We start from the raw sequence: 23378 nt of genomic DNA on the forward strand, positions 1-23378 counted from the left end.
AATTTTCTTACTGGAAAAATAATAACAATTTCAATAAAATTCGTTGTATAAAATTATATCTTGCAGTTCGCAGTATTTCTGACTTTAAAATGTACTCCGGATTTATTCATCAATGTTTTTTCTTCTGCATTATTCTGCACTATGATTATGATTAAGTATATTTTGTTTAGTGTTAATACTAATAACGTAAGTAAAGCGATTACTATATGTTAGGTATATACACTGTGCTCATACAGATAAATATTTTCAAATTTTAATTTATAATATAAATATAATTTTTCTCGAGCTTAATCAAAAGAAAGACGACATGGAATCTTATTAAAATGGCAGGTAAAATATTTATTGGAACAACTGCAGCACATCTATAACGAGTTAACTGACGAGAACGAAATCAGTATCATAGAAAAGTATAATAGCTGTGCGAAACGTTATACAATTACATTATTGTGTAAGACAATTGTCCTTGCAACTCATATGTTATAGCTAAAAAAATATATTATTAGTGAGTTTCTAGTAAGAACAATAAACAAACAAAATAATTTTAAACATTCTTCAGTAATTGCCACGTTTGCCGCTTCCGCATTAATTTTATACATTTTTTGGCCGCACATTTCCAATATCTTGTTCTTCACAAACGGAACTCAATCATTACATTCATTACCGTTTATGGCCGAATATTTTATCGATAAAGAAAAATACTTCTATTTGATATTGTTCCACGCAAACGCAGCCGTAATGATAGGAGGTACCGCAACAATAGCGACAGGAAGTATATTGATAGTTTATCAAAAGCATACATGCGGAATGTTTCGAATCACCTGGTAAGAGAATATACGTAAAACAGATTTTTTTAATAGATGTAAAAAATCTAAACAATCAGCAAATTAAAGATCCTACATGATTATGGTTAAATAATCACTTACAGTTATCGTATCGAACGAGCAATGGCATTCGAAACTTTACGAAAAAACAATTGGAAGAATGAGAATTTGATCTACAAGGGATTAATTTGCGCCGTAGACATGCATCGCAAAGCTATGAAGTTAGTATTCATATGATAGTACACACGCAATATTTGTATTGTAATAATCGATAATATATGTAAAATATACGTAGAGTAATATTCTCTTTCTCTTGAAGATTCTCTGACTCGATAGTATCTAGATTTAGAGTAATGCTCTCCGTTTTAATAATATTCACGGTGCTTAGTACAAGTTTCAATTTCTTTCGGGTAAATACAGCCTTCTTTTTATTATATACTTGTGAATGTAACAACAACAAGGTTTACTTAAATTTTCATGGACAGTTTTAATTAATTATTATTTTGCTTAACATTACTGACCTAATTTCGATGAAGATCCTTGAATCTGCTTGTATTAGATTTTTCAGATAATATCGTTTGGATTCGATACAGCGGAACTTTCATTACGTGTGGCATTCAGCATCGTCAATTTCATTTACGTATTCGTAGGCAACTACCTTGCGCAAGAAATTATGGATCACAATAATAATGTATTTGCAACCATGTAAGCGAGATATTTATATTGTATAATCACATTCGCATATTCGTTGTATGGACGGACGTGACAAATGTACAGTCAACGTAGTATAAGAGACATATAGTAAGCATTAACAGATTATTTTTTATATTCCCCAATCATTAATTGTTTTGTCATGATATAGATACAATGCCCAGTGGTACGTAGCTCCGTTGCAAATACAAAAAATGATCCTGTTCCTCTTGCAAAGAGGTACCAAGGCGTTCACTATGAATATTGCTGGACTATTTGTGGGATCGTTAGAAGGTGCTGCTACGGTAAGAAGAATATCTTTCAAAATAGTGTTAAATGTAAAATATATTTTATAGATAGATAAAAATAAAAAGTTATGTGTTATTATAGTTACTGAGCACGGCAGTGTCGTATTTCACCGTTCTGCATTCTACGCGAAATTGATGCAAAATAAATCAACTAATATAGTGCAGTGGAGTAATAATAGTGAGGAAACTAATTTAGAATATATTAAGCACAAATGATATAGTATATATAATCCAGAAAGCGGTCTCAATTGATAATCTCGATGGAATTGTAAGAACTTCTTTTTAATTCTCTAAGAAGATAGAAAACTGTGTAAAGAGTAGTAGTGTTTACAGTACGTTACCAATAATAAATTAATAACTGATACGTCTATATATATATATATAAAGCTGGCCGATTATCATTTTTCAAAACGGTAAAATATAACTTACAAATGCACGAATCGTAAAATGAATGAAATGTATCATTGTGTTACTGAAAACTGGCGAATGAATGCGCAACTCTGTTAGAAATTTCGCGCGCAGGTATATTTTGATTAGAAATAAACATTCATTCAATTTCTCACATTACATTAATCGCTTACACTGAGAAAAAGGATTTGCTGTATTAGCAAATATTTGTCATTATAGTGACAGCAAACATTTTGATTTGCTGCGGGTAGCGAACTTTTTGCTATTGCAACAAAAGGTTTGCTTATACCCGCAGCAAATCAAAATGTTTGTTGTCACTAATTTCTCTCAGTGTAATTACCGACCACTCACAAGTAAAATTGTTAAATTGTTTATGTTTCGATCAAAATAACGTTTTTTTGCCACTTTGTTATACATTTATGCTGCATTAGATAATTTAAAGATTTATAAAAAATGGTTATAAAGTTATTCAATCCAAGAGAGGAAATATACAAATCATCGCCGACTTCTCTTATAGTCAAACATTTGCATGATCGCGAAGTAAAGATCTATATCAAAGTTAAATGCTTCAATCGGATCTTCTACTCGTCCTTGACTTATGGCTCCATCATCAACCTCATTCGATCTCAGGTAACTTTGTGCTTTGGTATTCTGATAAGCTTTATTATATTCGAGATAAGTGCATTCTATATTATATTCCACATTTTTCATTGTTATTATATTACTCCACATTTTTAATTATGGAATAATACCATTATAAACCACTACATATATATTACTAATTATAACCATTCTTCTCAGAAATTTAATAGTCGCTTCAAGCATTAACACCATCGTAATGCACATCTGCTATCTTATAGTTAGAATTGCAAAGGTATGATTACATTAATTTTCACTAGAAAGTAGTTGACTATTTTAAATTTACAACTTGCTAATAATAAATAAAAGAATAACTTTTTAATGCAAAAAAGCCTCTTCATTAAATTTATTGATTGTTGAATGCAACATTAAAAAAAGGTAAATAATATATTTTAATAATGTGTTACATCTTTAAGCACACTTAAAATTGGTTCTGTTGCAAAAAATTAAAGCTTTTAATTTAAATCTTGATAGACTGTTTGTAGGATCCTCAAAAAGCGCGGCCATAGTATAAAATGTACTATACCTTATGTGGGATATATCTGATAAAAAATTTTTCAAACAAATTTATCACAGCTAAAAATGCTTCTGCATTCTGCTTTATACTATATCTTATTATATCGTATATTTTATTTTAACGTTCCATATCAGTCAGTCAGTCAGTCAGTCAGGACATTTGTCTTTATATATATAGATTAATAAACAAATAGAGATGTAAGAATTTTGGAAATAAAATTTAGGAAATACAAACATACACAGCACAAAGATATTTCAAATAAGAAATTATGTCATATTTACCAGCAGTGTACATTACTAACCGTTACATCGACGTTTCAAGATAAACAATTGGTAATCCTTTGCAGGATTATGAAACGTAACTCAAGACAGCACGCACTAGACTGAAGTATGTTAAAACATATTGCACTGGAAAGGGTCGAACTGCGCTGTGCACATGCGTAGTCCATTGTCGCCCAAGTCCCTTCACGCAGACTTTCTTCATGGGAAATAAACATCTGTTACATAATTGCCATATCCGAATCGATCGCTTAACCATACACCTCCTCTCGCATGAAGGTGTAAATTGCCAAGTGTTTCGATCTCACGATGGTATATTTCATTTATTTTGCAATGCATTTTGCATTTAAGGAATTGGGTAATTCAGGCTAAAAATTAAAATAAAAGAGAAACTTGGCTACAATAATAGCTAATATTCAAACGACAAACAAAAAGAAAAGAATACGCGAGACAAACACTTTTCTGTCAAATGTATATCAATGCTCATAAAGAAATGATCTGTATTGAGTCTCTGCATATCAGCCTCAATCGGTTTCTATTACTCGTGGTTGGTCTTTGGCCTTATCAACAATCTAAACTAGTTCAAATTCAATTAATTTTATTTATTGGAATTTTAGCGAGTTTTATTCTATTTCAGGTACGATACATTTTTTGATTGTATTACATATAATTATTAAACTTTAACTTCTAGCGAATTTGAATATTACAATTCAATTATCAAAAACCACAATAGATTTGTAATATTATTATTAATATCTTTATGTTTACTGTAATTTCTATTATAATTAGAATTATTAAAGATAATATTATAATGATACGTATTATAATAAAAAATATATAAAAATTTTTTTAAATCTGTAATTAAGTGAATTTCAATTCTTGTTCTGCCATCCTATATAAAATTATAATAATTTAATAAACAGTCGACAATCACGAGCTAACAATTTTCTTACTGGAAAAATAATAACAATTTCAATAAAATTCGTTGTATCAAATTATATCTTGCAGTTCGCAGTATTTCTGACTTTAAAATGTACTCCGGATTTATTCATCAATGTTTTTTCTTCTGCATTATTCTGCACTATGATTATGATTAAGTATATTTTGTTTAGTGTTAATATTAATAACGTAAGTAAAGCGATTATTATATGTTAGGTATATACACTATGCTCATACAGATAAATATTTTCAAATTTTAATTTATAATATAAATATAATTTTTCTCGAGCTTAATTAAAAGAAAGACGACATGGAATCTTATTAAAATGGCAGGTAAAATATTTATTGGAACAACTGCAACACATCTATAACGAGTTAACTGACGAGAACGAAATCAGCATCATAGAAAAGTATAATAGCTGTGCGAAACGTTATACAATTACATTATCGTGTAAGACAATTGTCCTTGCAACTCATATGTTATAGCTAAAAAATTATTAATGTGAGTTTCTACTAGAACAATAAACAAATAAAATAATTTTAAACATTCTTCAGTACTTGCCACGTTTACCGCATCCGCATTAATTTTATACATTTTTTGGCCGCATATTTCCAATATCTTGTTCTTTACAAACGGAACTCAATCATTACATTCATTGCCGTTTATGACTGAATATTTTATCGATAAAGAAAAATACTTCTATTTAATATTGTTCCACGCAAACGCAGCCGTAATGATAGGAGGTATCGCAACAATAGCGGCAGGAAGTATGTTGATAGTTTATCAAAAGCATACATGCGGAATGTTTCGAATCACCTGGTAAGAGAATATATATAAAACAGATTTTTTTAAATAGATGTAGAAAATCTAAACAATCGGCAAATTAAAGATCCTACATAATTATGGTTAAATAATCACTTGCAGTTATCGTATCGAACGAGCAATGGCATTCGAAACTTTACGAAAAAACAATTGGAAGAATGAGAATTTGATCTACAAGGGATTAATTTGCGCCGTAGACATGCATCGCAAAGCTATGAAGTTAGTATTCATATGATAGTACACACGCAATATTTGTATTGTAATAATCGATAATATATGTAAAATATGCGTAGAGTAATATTCTCTTTCTCTTGAAGATTCTCTGACTCGATAGTATCTAGATTTAGAGTAATGATCTCCGTTTTAATAATATTCACGGTGCTTAGTACAAGTCTCAATTTCTTTCGGGTAAATACAGCCTTCTTTTTATTATATACTTGTGAATGTAACAGCAACAAGGTTTACTTAAATTTTCATCGACAGTTTTAATTAATCATCATTTTGTTCAACATTACTGACCTAGTTTCAATCAAGATCGTTGAATCTGCTTGTATTAGATTTTTCAGATAATATCGTTTGGATTCGATACAGTGGAACTTTCATTACCTGTGTCATTCAGCATCGTCAATTTCATTTACATATTCGTATGCAACTATCTTGCGCAAGAAATTATGGATCACAATAATAATGTATTTGCAACCATGTAAGCGAGATATTTATATTATTTACATATAGTATAATCACATTCGCATATTCGTTGTATAGACGGACGTGACAAATGTACAGTCAACGTAGTATAAGAGACATATAGTAAGCATTATAACAGATTATATTTTATATTCCCCAATCTTTAGTTGTTTTGTCATGATATAGATACAATGCCCAGTGGTACGTAGCTCCGTTGCAAATACAAAAAATGATCCTGTTCCTCTTGCAAAGAGGTACCAAGGCGTTCACTATGAATATTGCTGGACTATTTGTGGGATCGTTAGAAGGTGCTGCTACGGTAAGAAGAATATCTTTCAAAATAGTGTTAAATGTAAAATATATTTTATAGATAGATAAAAATAAAAAGTTATGTGTTATTATAGTTACTGAGCACGGCAGTGTCGTATTTCACCGTTCTGCATTCTACGCGAAATTGATGCAAAATAAATCAACTAATAGTACAGTGGAGTAATAATAGTGAGGAAAATAATTTTTTACAACACCTCCACGGAAAGTTCGATTTTCTATGCTTGTAGAGAGGGGCGAAAGTGGCCAATTTCACGCCAGGGCTTACTTTCCTCCCTATATAGGGAAGAAAATTGATACTTTCCACTGTGGTTACTTCCGCCCGCTATGCCGGAAAGTATCAATTTTCTTCCTTAGGGAGGGAAGTAAGCCCTGGCGTGAAATTGGCCACTCTCGCCCCTCTCTAGGCATAACAGTCGAACTTTCCGTAAAGGTGTTGTGAAAAATATCGTGTGCACCTCGGGTCGAAAGCTTTTTCAGACTCGTGTGATTTTCCGCCATCGCTTTCGGCTCGGGCGGCAAACTTCACACTCGTCTAAAAAACGTTACTTTCTCCCCTTGGTGCACAGTACACAGTAAAAAATTTTGTGTACCAAATGTCAATGAAAGTCCACTCTAAATTTTGTGTTAATATAACTCATTCATTGTGTTACTTGTTGACATTTAGAAATGTTATATCAACATTTTTTACAAGTTATTTTAACATTATTGTAAACATACATTGTAAAAAATGTCGATATAACATTTCTAAATGTCAACAAGTAACACGATGAATGAGTTATTTTAACACAAAATTTAGAGTGGACTTTCATTGACATTAAATTTTTTACTGTGTATACTATAAAATACATTATTGTAAGAATTGTAAAAACTTTTTCTTAATTCTAAGAAGATAGAAAACTGTGTAAAGAGTAGTAATGTTTACAGTAAGTTACCAATAATAAATTAATAACTGATACGTCTATATATATATATATATAAAGCTGGCCGATTATCATTTTTCAAAACGGTAAAATATAACTTACAAGTGCACAAATCGTAAAATAAATGAAATGTATCATTGTGTTACTGAAAACTGGCGAACGAATGCGCAACTATGTCAGAAATTTCGCGCGCAAGTATATTTTGATTTGAAAAATAAACATTCAATTTCTCACATTACATTAATCGCTTAATTACCGACCACTCTCAAGTAAAATTGTTAAATTGTTAATATTTCAATCAAAATAACGTTTTTTTGCCACTTTGTTATACACTTATGCTACATTAGATAATTTAGAAATTTATAAAAAATGGTTATAAAGTTATTCAATCCAAGAGAGGACATATACAAATCATCGTCGACTTCTTTCATAGTCAAACATTTGCATGATCGCGAAGTAAAGATCTGTATCAAAGTTAAATGCCTCAATCGGATCTTCCTACTCGTCCTTGACTTATGGCTCCATCATCAACCTCATTCGACCTCAGGTAACTTTGTGCTTTGGTATTCTGATAAGCTTTATTTTATTCGAGATAAGTGCATTCTATATTATATTCCACATTTTTCATTATTGTATACTATTATATTACTCCACATATTTAATTATGGAATAATACCATTATAAACCACTACATATATATATATATATATATTACTAATTATAACCATTCTTCTCAGAAATTTAATAGTCGCTTCAAGCATTAATACCATCGTAATGCACATCTGCTATCTTATAGTAGGAATTGCAAAGGTATGATTACATTAATTTTCACTAGAAAGTAGTTGACTATTTTAAATTTACAACTTGCTAATAATAAATAAAAGAATAACTTTTTAATGCAAAAAAAGCCTCTTTATTAAATTTATTGATTGTTGTATGCAACATTAAAAAAAGGTAAATAATAAATTTTAATAATGTGTTACATCTTTAAGCACACTTAAAATTGGTTCTGTTGCAAAAAATTAAAGCTTTTAATTTAAATCTTGATAGACTGTTTGTAGGATCCTCAAAAAGCGCGGCCATAGTATAAAATGTACTATGCCTTATATGGGATATATCTGATAAAAAATTTTTCAAACAAATTTATCACAGCTAAAAATGCTTCTGCATTCTGCTTTATACTATATCTTATTATATCGTATATTTTATTTTAACGTTCCATATCAGTCAGTCAGTCAGTCAGTCAGTCAGGACATTTGTCTTTATATATATAGATTAATAAACAAATAGAGATGTAAGAATTTTGGAAATAAAATTTAGGAAATACAAACATAAACAGCACAAAAATATTTCAAATAAGAAATTATGTCATATTTACCAGCAGTGTACATTACTAACCGTTACATTGACGTTTCAGGAAAAACAATTGGTAATCCTTTGCAGGATTATGAAACGTAACTCAAGACAGCACGCACTAGACTGAAGTATGTTAAAACATATTGCACTGGGAAGGGTCGAACTGCACTGTGCACATGCGTAGTCCATTGTCGCCCAAGTCCCTTCACGCAGACTTTCTTCATGGGAAATAAACATCTGTTACATAATTGCCATATCCGAATCGATCGCTTAACCATACACCTCCTCTCGCATGAAGGTGTAAATTGCCAAGTGTTTCGATCTCACGATGGTATATTTCATTCATTTTGCAATGCATTTTGCATTTAAGGTAAATTGGGCAATTAGGGCAAAAAATTGAAATAAAAGAATAGTACAGCTACAGTAATAGCTAATATTCAATCGACGAACGAAAAGAAGAGAATACGTGAAGCAAACACTTTTCTGTCAAATATATATTGATAAAGAAATGATCAGTATCGACTCTCTGGATATTAGCCTCAATCGGTTTCTATTACTCGTAGTTGGTCTTTGGCCTTATGAGCAATCCAAACTCGTTCAAATTCAATTAATTTTACTTACTGGTATTTACACAAGTTTCATTCTATTTCAGGTACGTTAATTTCTTTGATTGCATAATTATATATAACAAAAAATTATTAAACTTTAATTTCTAGCGATTTAAATGTTGCAATTAAATCCTTTCTAAAAAAAGGCATGTTAAATCGATACTCGCATCTCTCGAAGTCTTCTCGAAAGTCTCGAATTGCTCTGTTGGCTCTTTTCCGCGATGCTGATTGGTTTTCTCGCTGCGCTAACTTCGTGAGCGGCTGTCATAGCATATTTTGACAGTTGTGTGTATTGTGTGTAATGTTAAAGCTAAATAGCGCGCGCGAAGCGCGCGTTTGTGATGTCTAGTATATCAAAAACCACAATAGACCTGTAATGTTATTATTGAAATCTTTGTGTTTATTGTAATTTATTTTATATTATTATTATAGAAGTAGAGAATCATTAAAGATAATATTATAATAATTTGTATTATACAAGAAAACGTTAAACAATTTTGTAATCCGTAATTATGTAAGATTCAATTTTTGTTCTGTTTTTCTATATAAAATTATAAATTATATAAAACTATATCATATGAAATTATAAAAAAATTATATAAAATTATGATAAAACTCTCATTTAAGAGCGAAATCTCCAATATAATTATGTTTTTCACATATATTATAATGATCATCCTTCTGAGTAACAATTAAAAAATCTTAGCTGTTGCTCATTCTTTATTAAAAATTTGTTAACAGAAAAGCTTCTTAGGTACTTATTTATTACACGGGCGCCAGTTCCAATTTCTTTTTTTACTTGAAAGCATAGCAATTCATTTTAACATAATATGGTTTCACATGAGTTTTCAAACTTCCACGCGAAGCGAGGTTCACCTCACATCGCCCGGTGCGGTTCTCAACATGTGGAATTGTACAATGATAGACTTCATTTCTCACTGTAAGCATCGGGCGGTGTGGGGTAGACTTCGCCTCGTGCGAAAAGTTGGAAACCCATGTGAAGCCATTTTATGTTACAAAATAACTTTCTCATAAGAATCGCCAAAAAAGAACTGTTAGTAATACAGGTTGGGTTTAGCTTAGGGGTTCTTTTAGGCTGAAAGTGCAGCAGAAGGGGCAGAGTCCCAGGTAGCAAGATAACGTTTAAAGACATCTTATAATGACGTTAGAGACGTCATTAAGACGGAATTAATATGTCATTTGACGTCACTCTGCTACCTGGGGTCCTTTTTATACTATTTTCACCTGCACATTTTGGTCATTTATATCTTTCAGTACTGAGAATAACTATTATATTTTTCAAATTTATTTTGTTAATAACTTTTTAATAAACAACAAGTGACGACTCAAACATTTCAAAGTTTACTTAGGAGGGTGATCTTTTGTAACATACACGGAGAGAATTTTCTCTTAAAATTTACCCTGAAATCATAATAGTTGTGGGACATGTACCACCAAGAATTTTATGCGAGCTATTCCGATTAATATCTATTATAATAAAAAATATTAATATCTATTACATCAAAATATAAAATATGTTTGATTAATTTTACTAAAATATATCTAGGGAATTTCAATAATTTTTCAGAATTTACCAATCTGCTTGGTAATTTTTATCACGTTGTTTGTAAAATATCTCTTGTATATTTTAAAAATTCCTTGATTGCCAAGTTGTCCCAAGTTTGTAGTGAATTTAATGGTAAAATATAACAAAAAATTCTCTCCGTGTACGTAAAGGACAAGATCATTTTAGAGGTGCTTCCTTAAACTGGAAGTTTAGTAAAATTATTATAAATTAAAAACGATCGGTAATCTCAAGCTAACAGTTTTCTTATTTGATGAAAGAAAATAGTATATTGTGCACCAAGGAGAGAAAGTAGCGTTTTTCAGAGTGTGAAGTTTGGCAAATTACACGAGTCTGAAAAAGCTTTCGACCCGAGGTGCACACGATATTTTTCACAACACCTTTACGGAAAGTTCGACTTCCATGCCTAGAGTAACCAAGTGGTTACTTTCCGCCCGCTATGCCGGGTGGAAAGTATCAATTTTCTTTCCTAGGGAGGAAAGTAAGCCCTGGCGTGAAATTGGCCACTTTCGCCCCTCTCTACAGGCATGGAAAGTCGAACTTCCCGTGGAGGGGTTGTAAAAAAATAATTCTGTTAAAATAAAATTTGTTGTATAAAATTATATTTTGCAGTTTACAGTATTTGTGACTTCAAAATGTACTCCGGAATTACTCGTCAACGTTTTCTCTTCTGCATTATTTTGTACTATGATTGCAATTAAGTATATTTCGTTTAGTGTTAATATAAAAAACGTAAGTAAAACGATTATTATATTTTAAGTATGTACGCTATGCTCATACAAATAAATATTTTCAAATTTTAATATAAAATATAATTTTTATCGAACTTAATCAATAGAGAGACATTGAATTTTGTTAAAACGCAGGTAAAATATTTGTTGGAACAACTGCAGCATCTCTATAACGAGTTAACTGACGAGAACGAAATCAATATCATAGAAAAGTATAGTAATAATGCGAAACGTTATACAATTATATTTTTATGTAAGACAATTATTTTTGCAACTCATATGTTATAGCCGGTCATAGCTAAAAAGTTATTAATGAGTTTTCAATAAACACAATTAACAAGCATAATAATTCAAAACATTTTTCAGTATTTTCCATGTTTACCGTATCTGCTTTAATTCTGTACATTTTTTGGCCGCACATTTCTAATATTTTGTTCATCACAAACGGAACTCAATCATTACAATCGTTGCCATTTATGACCGAATATTTCATCGATAAAGAGAAATACTTCTATTTGATATTGTTCCACGCAAACGCAGCTGTTATTGTAGGATGTACCGCATTATTAGCGACAGGAACTATATTAATAGTTTATCTAAAGCATGCATGCGGAATGTTCCGAATCGCCCGGTAATATAAAATAAATTTATAAAAATAGATGTGGGAAATCTATAAGCAATTAGAAAATTGAAGGTTATGTTAGGTGTAATATAATTATAACTGAATAATCACTTACAGTTATCGTATCGAACGAGCAATGCTATTCGGAACTTTATGCAAAAACAGCTGGGAGAATGAAAATTTAATCAACAAGGGATTAATTTGTGCCGTGGATATGCATCGCAAAGCTATGAAGTTAGTATTCTTACGATGTGTACTAACCTATATGATAGTACACATACAACATATTTGTAAACAGTTTTATATATATATATACACATATATATAATAAAACAGAAAAATATGACATTATTCCATACATATTCTACACATCTTTATCAAATATTACAAATATGCATTTCTGTAATATATCTATATATAGGGTTGTGTGGGGTGATGTGCATACTGCCATCTGTTTGTGTTGACAGTACCTTGTTTTAGATAAATAACTCGCGAGATAGCACGCACCCTGGTTTGCTGTACGAAAAGCGAGTTAAATTTCTCGAGCTGAATGTAATTTTTGCTTTTCACATTCATAGTGATTTCGTGAATTGGTTTTAGTCATCTTATAGGTAAATATTTTTATATTGTTAGTTTTTCACGTACTTTTGATAATCTAAAGCGATTTTGTGATTTTCTCACATTGTGTTGGTGTCACGCCAGTCCGCGCAAAATAGCGTGTTTGGGGTGATGTGCAACATGATGTGAAATGTATCGACATGCAAGGTCGCAACTATTTAACTTGTGACAACTGCGATTCAGATGATGAAAAATAAAGTTTTTTGCGTTTTTCCTTTCATTATATTAATTTTTAAGCGATAAATAAATAAGAAATCAAATAAAAAATGATTTTTTTTTCAGGTCGATTACAACACAGTGAAATTTTTTGTTCACCAGATTTCGATTAATTTGTATTTAAGAAGCCCAAATTTAACATTTAAGTCGATTGATGTCGATATTCATGCATTTTTTACCTTAATTTTACCTGTGTTGCACATCACCCCAAGAAAATTTGAAAATGCTAAAACAGACGTTTTTGAAAACTCGAAAAATTTTTAGGAAAAATTTAAAATTTTGAAAATCTAATCACGCAGAATTTTAGTATTTTCCTTCCTCTACATTATACAGCCATGATATATTCAAGAATTTGATTTTTGGATATGTTTTCCGAGCAACGAGTGAAAGTGTTGCACATCACCCCACATAACCCTACATATATATATATACATAATATAATACGTAAACAAATACATATTTGTAATATTTTATAATGTAGAATATGCGTGTAGAATATGCGTAAAGTAATATCATTTTCAATAATATAATTTCAGTAATATAATTTTCTGTTGAAGATTTTCTCACTCAATATTATCTCGATTTAATGTAATGGTCTGCTTTTTGATAATCGTCGGGGTGGTTGGCGCAAGTTTGAATTTTTTTCGGGTAAATGTGGCCTTCTTTTTATCATATACTTGTGAATAACAGCAACAAAGTTTATTCAAATTTTCATTGATAGTTTTAATTAATTATTATTTTGTTTGACATTAGATAGTGACATTACTGACCCAGTTTTGATCAAGATCCTTGAATCTGCTTGTATATTAGATTTTTCAGATAATATCGTTTGGATTCGATACAGTGGAACTTTCATTACACGTAGTGTTTAGCATCGTCCATTTCATTTACGTATTCATAAGCAACTATCTTGGGCAAGAAATTGTTGATCACAATAATAATATATTTGCAACTATGTAAGCGATATTTGTATGTAATATAATCACATTCGCATGTTCGTTTTATGCTTGGGCTACACTATGCGCGTTATCGCGAATTGGATTCGCGAATCGTGCATTTGTATGCTATTCGTGCTAAGCACACATGATATACAAATGCACGATTCGCGAATACGATTCGCGAAAACGCGCATAGTGTAGCCCCAGCCTTACGGATGGACACGACAAATGTACAGTAAATGTAATTTAAGAAACATATATTAAGCATTAACAGATCCTTTTTTAATATTTCTCAATCATTAATTATTTTGTCATGATATAGATACAATACCCAGTGGTACGTTGCTCCGTTACAAATACAAAAAATGATACTGTTCCTTTTGCAAAGGGGTACCAAGGGATTTACTATGAATATTGCTGGATTGTATGTGGCGTCCTTAGAAGGTGCTGCTACGGTAAAAGAAACATTTTTTAAAATATGTGTTACATGTACATATTTTAGATAGAGGAAGATGGAAAAGTTGTGTCTTATTGTAGTTGTGCAGTACCGTAGTGTCGTATTTCACCGTTCTTTATTCTTCGCGGAATTGATGCAAAACAGACCAACTAACTTCAGATAATTTTGTGCTTTTTTGCTATTCTGACAAGCTTTATTATATTCCAGATAAGTGTATTCTATATTATATTTAAAATTTTTCATTTTAGTGTTATATTGTTTCACATTTTTAATTATGGAATAATACCATTATAAACCACTAACATATATTACTAATTATAACCAATTAACCATTCATCTTCCCACAAATCTTATAGCCACTCCAAGTATTAATAACATAGTGATGCGCATCTGCTATCTATTAGGATTAGAATTACAAAGGTTTTATTGAGATTAATGAAAATGCACAGCAAAATTTTTATAATTATTTTCTTCTTTAAAAAAGCAGCATTAATAAATATATTTTTTAATATTTCTCGACATTTCGTAATTCCGATATTCCATATTACATTAAGTTGTAAAAAGAACCTATTAAATTAAAATAGTCAACGCGGGACCTACGTTTATGTACTAAGGTCGGGTTCTGCAACAATATTACAACTACATCATCTGGAAGTAAGTAATGAGTTGACTATCGTGCAGATATAAGTTTAGTTAACAAACAAATAAAGATGTAGGAATTTGGAAAATAAAATTTAGAAAATACAAACAACACCAAGTTTATTTTAAAAAAGAAATTGAGTAATATTTACCAGCAATATATATCTTTGTTGCAATATATACTTACATTGACGTTTCAAGCTGAACAACTGGTAATTCTTTGAGAAATGAAACGTAACACAAGACAGCACGGACTAGAATGTGGAGCATTAATAACATATTGTACTGTGGAAAGGGACAAACTGCACCTGCGCAGTCCATTGTTGTCCAAGTCCCCTCACACAATATTTTCTTATGGGAAATAAACATCTGTTGCATTATTGCCATAATCAAATCGATCGATTAACTCCTTCACCCCTTCTGAAATGCCAGTGTAAATGCCAGTGTAAATTGCCAGATGTTTCGATCTCTTACGTATGGTATTTCGTTATTTCTGCATTTTATTTAATTAAATTCGCCAGTGTGGTTTGAAATTCAAATAAAAAAGACACAAAGATATAAGTCATATAAGATATTTAATCGGCAAAAGGAAAGAGAACACGTGAACTTCCTTATCAATTCTATATCAATGCTCATGAAGAAATGATCTGTATCGACACTCTGCATGTCGGTCTGAATCGGTTTTTATTACTCGTAGTTGGCCTGTGGCCTTATCAACAATCTAAATTCGTTCGGTTTCAAGTAATTTTATTTTTTGGTATTTTGGCAAGTTTTATTCTATCTCAGGTACGTTAATATTTTTAATTATTGCTCCATAACAAAAAATTATTAAATTTTAACTTGTAGCAATTTGAGCATTTATACAGATAGATACCTATATAAAAAATCTCCAATAAGCTTGTAGTATTATTATTACAATGTTTGTGTTTACTGTAATTTCTTTTACTGTTAGAATCATCAAAGACACACCATTATAATACATACTATAATAAAAAACATGAAACATTTTTAATTTTTTATTATGTAAAATTTAATTTTTGTTTGGACTGGATATTAAAAAGCAATCAATTATCTGCATCTAACAATTTTCCCATTGGATAAAAGAAGTAATAATTTCAATGAAATTCGTTATATAAAATGGTTTCTTGCAGTTTGCAGCATTTCTTACTTTAAAATGTACTCCGGATTTACTCGTCAACGTTCTGTCTTCTGCATTATTTCATACTATGTTTGCGATTAAATATATTTCGTTTAGTATTAATACTAAAATCGTAAGTGAAATGATTATTATATATTATTTAATGTACATATAAATACGAATAAACATTTACAAAATATAAATTTTAATATACAATGTAAATATAATCTTTCTCAATTATAACCAAAGACAAGTAACATAGAATTCTGTTAAAAGGTAAAATATTTATTGGAGCAATTGCAGCATATGCATAATGAGTTAACTGATGAAAATGAAATCAATATCATAGAGAAGTACGGTAATTATGCGAAAAGTTACACAATTGCATTTTTATGTAAGACAATTGCTTTTGTTACAACTTATCTTTGCAAGCTAATTAATGAGCCTATAATGCATTCACTTATGAAGGAAAATTATTTTTAAACATTCTTCAGTGCTTGTCGTGACCATGGTGCTCTCTTTAACTTTATATTTATTTTGGCCGCATATTTTCAATATCCTGTTCTTCACAAACGAGACTCGATCACGTCTTTCGTTACCATATATGACCGAATATTTCGTCGATCAAGAAAAATACCTCTATTTGATATTGTTCCATGCGAACGCGGCATTTGCCATAGGCGCTGTCGCAATGTTAGCGACAGGGACAATGTTGGTATTTTATCAACAACATGCATGCGGAATGTTTCGAATCGCCAGGTAAGAGAATAAATATAAAGACAGATGTGTAGAAAAACTGGAAAATCGGAATATTATATAATTTTGGCAGAAGAATCACTTACAGTTATCGTATCGAACGAGCAATGACATTCAGAACTTTGCAAAAGAACAGTTTGGAGAATGAGAATTTGGTTTACAAGGGATTAATTTGTGCCGTGGATATGCATCGCAAAGCTATGAAGTTGGTATCCATACAACAGTAATTATTTGTAATAATCCATACAACAGTACAATATTTGTAATAATCAATAATGCGTGTGGAATATGCGTATATAGAGTAATATCCACTTTCTCTTGAAGGTTCTCTAACTTGACAGTATCTAGATTTAAAGTAATGTTCTCCTTGTTGATAATAGTCGGGGTGATTAGCGCAAGTCTCAATTTTTTTCGGGTAAGTACGGTCCTTTTTTCATCATAATACTTATGATTAACAGTAATAGGACTAGTTGCTGACAAATTTTCATTGACAGTCTAATTCTAATTAGTCGCCATTTTGTTTGACATTATTGACTAGTTTCTATCAAGATCTTGAATGCGCTTGTACTTTAGATTTTTCAGGTGATATCGTTTGGATACAATGCTATGGAACTTTCATTACCCGTAATGATTTTAATCAGTCAATTGGTGTACATGATGATAACCAATTATCTTGCACAGGAAATTATGGATCACAATAATGACATATATATCACCGTGTAAGGAAGATATTCAAATGATATGATATCATATATATTTATCCTACTACAACGTACTAAAATAACAAAAACTGTCATTTAATTAAAAAGCAACTATGCATATGTCAAGAATGATTCTCTATTTCTTTTCGTCTTTCTTTAATAATTCGTTATAATACAGGTACAAGGTCCAGTGGTATATGGCTCCGTTACAAACACAGAAGTTAATTCTATTTCTGTTGCAAAGAAGTACCAAGGCGTTCACTATGAATATTGCTGGATTGTTTGTGGGATCATTAGAAGGTGCAGCTACGGTAAAAATATGTTATATTTTAAACATAACACGTTTTAAACAGGAAAAACAAAAGAGGAACCATCTTATTACAGTTGCTGAGTACCGCGCTATCATATTTTACTGTCCTTCATTCTGCGCAACATTGACATAAAATTAATTAATTAAATATATACTATAAAGCATGTGATAAAATTAATTATATACGGATAATAGTTGCTTTCCATTTACACTCAAGTAATCTGAGTCACTCAGTTATGTGAGTATTTTATACTCAGGTAAGATATGTCATTTTGTATTTACCTGCTTATTTTGGTGACAAAGCTATCGCATAATAATATACAGGTTCATAGCCTCACTTTTAATGTGAGTCTATTAGATTCATTAAAGCACATGGTCCCGATTGTGGATAAAAACTCAGTTGAATCTCACTTGCCAGCATGCAAAAAGAACGTGCATTCAACTGAGTTATGATGTCACAAGTGAGAATTATCTGAGTTTTTATGTAAATGGAAAGCAACTAATATCGCCTATTATCTCAAACGAAGCAGAGGTAATAAACAAGATGCATAAGATAGATTACGGAGGAGAATGTAAAAGTTGGAAAAATATGAAAACATCTAAAGTAAGTGGTGTTTATAGCAACACGTACATTGAAAAGTGTATTTAATAATAGTAATAATAAATTACTGGCCAATATATCGATATGTATAACTGATCGTTTCCTCTAAAATCAAAATGTAACTTATGAGTTTACGCACTACGAAACGAATGAGACGCGACAAAACGCGCTACTGAAAATACGCCTGCGCGACTCTTTGTCAGGAGATACATTTAGAAAAGTATTTTTCTTTTCTGAGAAATAAACGTTCAATTATCTTAAATTACATTGATCGCTTAATCGTCGACCTATTCCCAGGTCCCCGACGTTGCTAAAATGCGAGTGTTCCGATCTCACGGTAACATTTTGTTGCATTTTACATCGCATTAAATTAGGCAATTTACATTAAAATTTAAACTAAATAAATAAGGGAATACGCAACTGCAGACTAGTCGAAAGAAGAAAATAGGCGCACCGATCCTTTCGCTGTTACATGCATGTATATGCTCGTGGAGAAATGATCTGTATAAACTCTTTACATATTGGTCTCAATCGGTTTCTACTACTTACATTTGGTCTATGGCCTTATCAGCAATCTAAACTCGTTCAATTCCAATTAGTTTTGTTTCTTAGTATTTTGGCAACATTTATTTTATTTCAGGTACGTGAATAGCTTTAATTCCATGATATAGGACTTTAATTACAAAATAAAAAAAATTATTTGTAGCAATTGACTTTGCAATTTCACATATTAAAACCATTATATCACAAACTCAATGTTGTGTATATTACACATCAATATTAATATTATAATACGCACGCTCACGCGCATGTGTGTATTACAGAAAAAACTACATTTATAATTTTATACTTTGATTATTTAAATAGATTTCTAATTTAAATTATTACATATTGAAAAACAATCAATTAATGACTTGGGGTCTTTTTCTAATTGCATAAGAATATAGTAATTTTAATGGAAATTTCGGTAAATAAAAAATATCTTTTTGCAGCTCACAACGTTTCTGACTTCACAATGTACTCCGGATCTCATTATCAATGTTCTTTCTTCTGCATTATTTTTTATTACTTTTGTGATTAAATACGTTTTATTTAGTATTAACTTTGAAGTCGTAAGTAAAACATACAGGGTGACGATTGGAAATTGCTAAAATTAAATAGATGTAATTTTGAGTAAACAGAATAAAATGAATCAAATACATTATATTATAAAAATATTCATTTTCACACTTATGTATGCAGATGTATATGTGTATACGTATACACTTCACTTCACTTTACTTCTTCTAGTAATAATAATAATATTTATAATTATTTTTATTAATATTTATATTAATTAATATTATTATTAATAATTTTTTATATTATTATTAATATTTATTATTAATAATCAATTATTTAATTAAATTATCTATTAGAATTAAATGTTTTCCGTATAAGATTTATAATTTGTTAATATTAGCCTATCGCCATAGTGTACAATGTAGCCGTAATACACACGTACAGAAAATGACAAAATAAATTCAGCTGTGCGGTAAAAATCAATATCACCTGACTTGAGAAAATCAATGACAGATGACAAATCAATACGCGTGTAGGTGTAGGTGTAGTTACTGGACTGAGCGAGCAAGTTTTACGTGATGCCATTGGCAAACTTTCATCGCTTGTAACTCAAAAACTATTGCAGCCTTAAAATTTTTGAATTAGAATTTTTTACTCTATTTTACCTCTAGAACACAATAATAAAGTATTATACGGTTGTGAGACACCCTGATACATATATATGTATATTTGTAAGAATAAATATGTATATTAATTATATATAAGAATGGCCAACAATTCGACTGATTGCATAGCTCAGAGATTTATTCAAAATAATTATTTGAACTGACACAATAATCGAAACGCTCTTCCAAACTTTAAAATTTAAATACACGCTACCTAACATTAATAACTATAACTATGCTTTTGCTATCTTGAAACTTCATGATTATATGTATATCGCTGAATCCTGCAATCAACCAGATTCTTTTATATTTTTTATAATGTCTTTTTATATATTTAAAAATAAAAATTCTCACACTACATGGGACATATGATGCGCACTTGCACAAATAACGGGATTCTAGAGTTTCAATTTATTCCATTCTGTTTACTTATTACAAAAATAATAGCTATTTAGTTTCAGCAATTTCTCGACTAACATCCTGTATATTATGTATTATATTCACGTGTGTATGTGAATAAATATATATATATATTTCCGAGAGATAAAATTTTTAATATTAATATAAATACAATAATATTTTTCCAACATGATCGAAAAAAAGAGCATGCAATATTATTAAAACAACAGATAAAGTGTTTGCTGGAGCAACTGCAGCATATTCGTAACGAACTAACTGATAAGAATGAAATCAACATCATGAAACAGTACGCCAGCGATGCAAAACGTTACACGGCTATATTTACATGTAAGATAACTGCTTTCGATTTCTGTTAAACGCGAATTGTTTGTTATATTTGGAGACTTTTAACCAGCGATTTTATAATGGACTTTCCTAGGATTTCGAAAGAATTGATTTTTAAACATTTTTCAGTGTGTGTTATATTGCTCGCATTTGCTTTATTATTATATCCAATTTGGCCGCGCATTTTTGACATCTTACTGCCTATGAATAAAACTCGACCACATATTTCACCACTGTTCGTGACAGAATACTTTGTCGACCAAGAAAAGTATTTCTATTTGATTATCTTGCACTGCAAACGCGGCCTTTACCATAGGGGTTGGTGTAATGTTAGCGACAGGAACAATGTTCATAGTTTACATACAGTATGCATGTGGAATGTTTCGAATTGCCAGGTAAAAATATAAATATAAAATCAAATATAAGAAAACTCTATCGTAAATTTGAAGAGACCATATAGTTATGGCAAATAAATCACTTACAGTTATCGCGTTAAACAAGCAATAACAATTGAAATTCTGCAAAAAAACAGCTTGAAGAATGAGAATTTAATTTATAAGGGATTAGTTTATGCCGTGGATATGCATCGCAAAGCTATAAAGTTGGTATTCATACAACAGTAATTATACAACATTTGTAATAATCGATAATATCGCGTATAGAATAATGTTTTCTTTCTTTTAAAGATTCTCCGAATCGACAATATCTAGATTTAAAGTAATGTTCTTCCTTTTGATAGTAGTCGGCGTGATTTGCGCGAGTCTGACATTTTTTCGGGTACATATCGCCTTCTTTTAATATATTTAATAACAGTAACGAGACCAATTATTATCAAATTTCCATTAAGAGTTCTAATTCATTATTATTTTGTTTAACGTTATTAATTTAGTTTTACGACAATCATTAAGATGCACTTGTACTTTAGATTTTTCAGGTGGCATCGGCATCCCTTAGCTGTGATGTTAAAGAACTTTCGTTACGATTAATATTTGTCATCATCCATTTTTGTTACATGTTTGTAGGAAACTATCTCGCACAGGAAATTACGAATCACAATAATGATGTATTTGCCACCGTGTAAGGATAATATTTATATAATATAATTGAATTACATGCGCATTTATATCAATCAATGTAATAAAAAAATACAGTTAAGGCCTCTGTTCACTCACTGCAGCCATCTTGAATTGATGACATCAAAAGCGAGAAAAATAGATGTATCATGAAAATTCTTACGACGTATACCTATTAAAAATAAAAATGTTTTTCAATAAGATAGCGTTTGTAATCGATAGAATATACCCCCTTTTAGAGAAAAATCCCCTTTTGTTAGCGAAATCTACATGTCGAATTGAATTGTGCTTAATTAAGGACGAAAACAAGCCATCCTTAGCCGATAGCTGCTAAATTGAAATAAATATTTGCTTTCACATATTAAATTATAAATAGGAGTCTTTGGTACCTATATCTTAACACTACGACAATTATTTTAAATATAAAAACACTGCACTAAAACGAAAAATAACGTTGTACGTCGAAAGAATAGTTTAGCTTTACGCTTTTCAGTTCACAATTTTGCAAGGTGTAACGCTGTTTGTACTGTCAACGTAGACTTGGCAATCAAGCCAGTAGGAGCCTTAACGTGTGTCAAATTTATTGGTAGATTTCTTTTATATTTCTCAATCATTAATTATTTTGTCATAATGTAGATACAATGTCCAGTGGTACGTTACTCCGTTGCAAATACAAAAAATGATCCTGTTCCTCTTGCAAAGAGGTACCAAGGCGTTCACTATGAATATTGCTGGACTATTTGTGGGATCGTTAGAAAGTGCTGCTACGGTAAGAAGAATATCTTTCAAAATAGTGTTAAATGTAGAATATATTTTATAGATAGATAAAAATAAAAACTTATGTGTTATTATAGTTACTGAGTACGGCAGTGTCGTATTTCGCCGTTCTTCATTCGATGCAGAATTGATGTAAAGCAAATCAATTGGTATAGTGTAGTGGAATAATGATAGTGAAGAAACTAATTAGCATACTAAAACAAATTACATACTATAATCTAAAAAGTTGTATTGACCGATAATCTCGATAAAATTGTAAGAACTCTTAATTCTAACAAAACAGTAACTTCCGTCGCCAGTAAATAATTCAAAACAAAAGTCGTTTTAGTTCGATCCAACTAACCAAATTAATATATTATTCATAAATTGCACAACGTTTCGGCCGAATTCCGGCCCTTCTCAAGTGAGCTTCACGCAATCC

General features: G+C 30.6%; 5 protein-coding genes and 1 pseudogene across 5 annotated transcripts in view; 5 read left to right on the forward strand and 1 right to left on the reverse strand.

Moving 5' to 3' along the window:
- Positions 1-23378, reverse strand: part of LOC139771396 (non-structural maintenance of chromosomes element 3 homolog) — a 161502-nt gene that overhangs the window by 129727 nt on the left and 8397 nt on the right. The gene's annotated exons all lie outside the window — the stretch shown is intronic.
- LOC139771398 (uncharacterized) lies at positions 573-2183 on the forward strand. The gene is made up of 6 exons (XM_071704130.1): positions 573-821; positions 926-1042; positions 1141-1231; positions 1381-1526; positions 1684-1816; positions 1902-2183. The coding sequence occupies exons 1-6, from the start codon at positions 667-669 to the stop codon at positions 1953-1955; spliced, it is 696 nt and encodes a 231-aa protein (XP_071560231.1). The 5' UTR covers positions 573-666; the 3' UTR covers positions 1956-2183.
- On the forward strand, positions 3897-6643 carry LOC139771377 (uncharacterized). Its single transcript, XM_071704109.1, has 9 exons — positions 3897-4298; positions 4670-4789; positions 4934-5051; positions 5156-5420; positions 5526-5642; positions 5741-5831; positions 5981-6126; positions 6297-6429; positions 6515-6643. The coding sequence occupies exons 1-9, from the start codon at positions 4131-4133 to the stop codon at positions 6566-6568; spliced, it is 1212 nt and encodes a 403-aa protein (XP_071560210.1). The 5' UTR covers positions 3897-4130; the 3' UTR covers positions 6569-6643.
- Positions 11534-14587, forward strand: LOC139771338 (uncharacterized). The gene is made up of 7 exons (XM_071704040.1): positions 11534-11641; positions 11776-11893; positions 12007-12271; positions 12380-12515; positions 13916-14052; positions 14357-14489; positions 14537-14587. The coding sequence occupies exons 1-7, from the start codon at positions 11597-11599 to the stop codon at positions 14585-14587; spliced, it is 885 nt and encodes a 294-aa protein (XP_071560141.1). The 5' UTR covers positions 11534-11596.
- Positions 15773-18791, forward strand: LOC139771383 (uncharacterized). Its single transcript, XM_071704115.1, has 9 exons — positions 15773-15916; positions 16282-16401; positions 16545-16662; positions 16763-17027; positions 17098-17229; positions 17349-17439; positions 17598-17743; positions 17904-18036; positions 18110-18791. The coding sequence occupies exons 1-9, from the start codon at positions 15773-15775 to the stop codon at positions 18161-18163; spliced, it is 1203 nt and encodes a 400-aa protein (XP_071560216.1). The 3' UTR covers positions 18164-18791.
- Positions 19133-23226, forward strand: LOC139771403 (uncharacterized; annotated as a pseudogene).

This window comes from Temnothorax nylanderi, unplaced genomic scaffold (genome assembly GCF_030848795.1).
Source record: "Temnothorax nylanderi isolate EJ_2023f unplaced genomic scaffold, tnyl_v1.0 TNYL_tig0039_pilon, whole genome shotgun sequence".
Taxonomy (NCBI): domain Eukaryota; kingdom Metazoa; phylum Arthropoda; class Insecta; order Hymenoptera; family Formicidae; genus Temnothorax; species Temnothorax nylanderi.

What these genes read in the sequence shown, in the direction of transcription:
- LOC139771398 (XM_071704130.1), top strand. Translation starts at nt 667, where the DNA reads ATGGCCGAATATTTTATCGATAAAGAAAAATACTTCTATTTGATATTG. An exon ending in CAAGTTTCAATTTCTTTCGG is followed by an intron (nt 1,232 to 1,380) that starts GTAAATACAGCC and finishes TGCTTGTATTAG; the next exon opens with ATTTTTCAGATAATATCGTT. An exon ending in CGTTAGAAGGTGCTGCTACG is followed by an intron (nt 1,817 to 1,901) that starts GTAAGAAGAATA and finishes GTGTTATTATAG; the next exon opens with TTACTGAGCACGGCAGTGTC.
- LOC139771377 (XM_071704109.1), top strand. Translation starts at nt 4,131, where the DNA reads ATGTATATCAATGCTCATAAAGAAATGATCTGTATTGAGTCTCTGCAT. An exon ending in GGAATGTTTCGAATCACCTG is followed by an intron (nt 5,421 to 5,525) that starts GTAAGAGAATAT and finishes AATCACTTGCAG; the next exon opens with TTATCGTATCGAACGAGCAA. An exon ending in ATGCATCGCAAAGCTATGAA is followed by an intron (nt 5,643 to 5,740) that starts GTTAGTATTCAT and finishes TTTCTCTTGAAG; the next exon opens with ATTCTCTGACTCGATAGTAT.
- LOC139771338 (XM_071704040.1), top strand. Translation starts at nt 11,597, where the DNA reads ATGATTGCAATTAAGTATATTTCGTTTAGTGTTAATATAAAAAAC. An exon ending in TTATACAATTATATTTTTAT is followed by an intron (nt 11,894 to 12,006) that starts GTAAGACAATTA and finishes AACATTTTTCAG; the next exon opens with TATTTTCCATGTTTACCGTA. An exon ending in AATAATATATTTGCAACTAT is followed by an intron (nt 14,053 to 14,356) that starts GTAAGCGATATT and finishes GTCATGATATAG; the next exon opens with ATACAATACCCAGTGGTACG.
- LOC139771383 (XM_071704115.1), top strand. Translation starts at nt 15,773, where the DNA reads ATGATCTGTATCGACACTCTGCATGTCGGTCTGAATCGGTTTTTATTA. An exon ending in CAAGTTTTATTCTATCTCAG is followed by an intron (nt 15,917 to 16,281) that starts GTACGTTAATAT and finishes GGTTTCTTGCAG; the next exon opens with TTTGCAGCATTTCTTACTTT. An exon ending in ATGCATCGCAAAGCTATGAA is followed by an intron (nt 17,230 to 17,348) that starts GTTGGTATCCAT and finishes TTTCTCTTGAAG; the next exon opens with GTTCTCTAACTTGACAGTAT.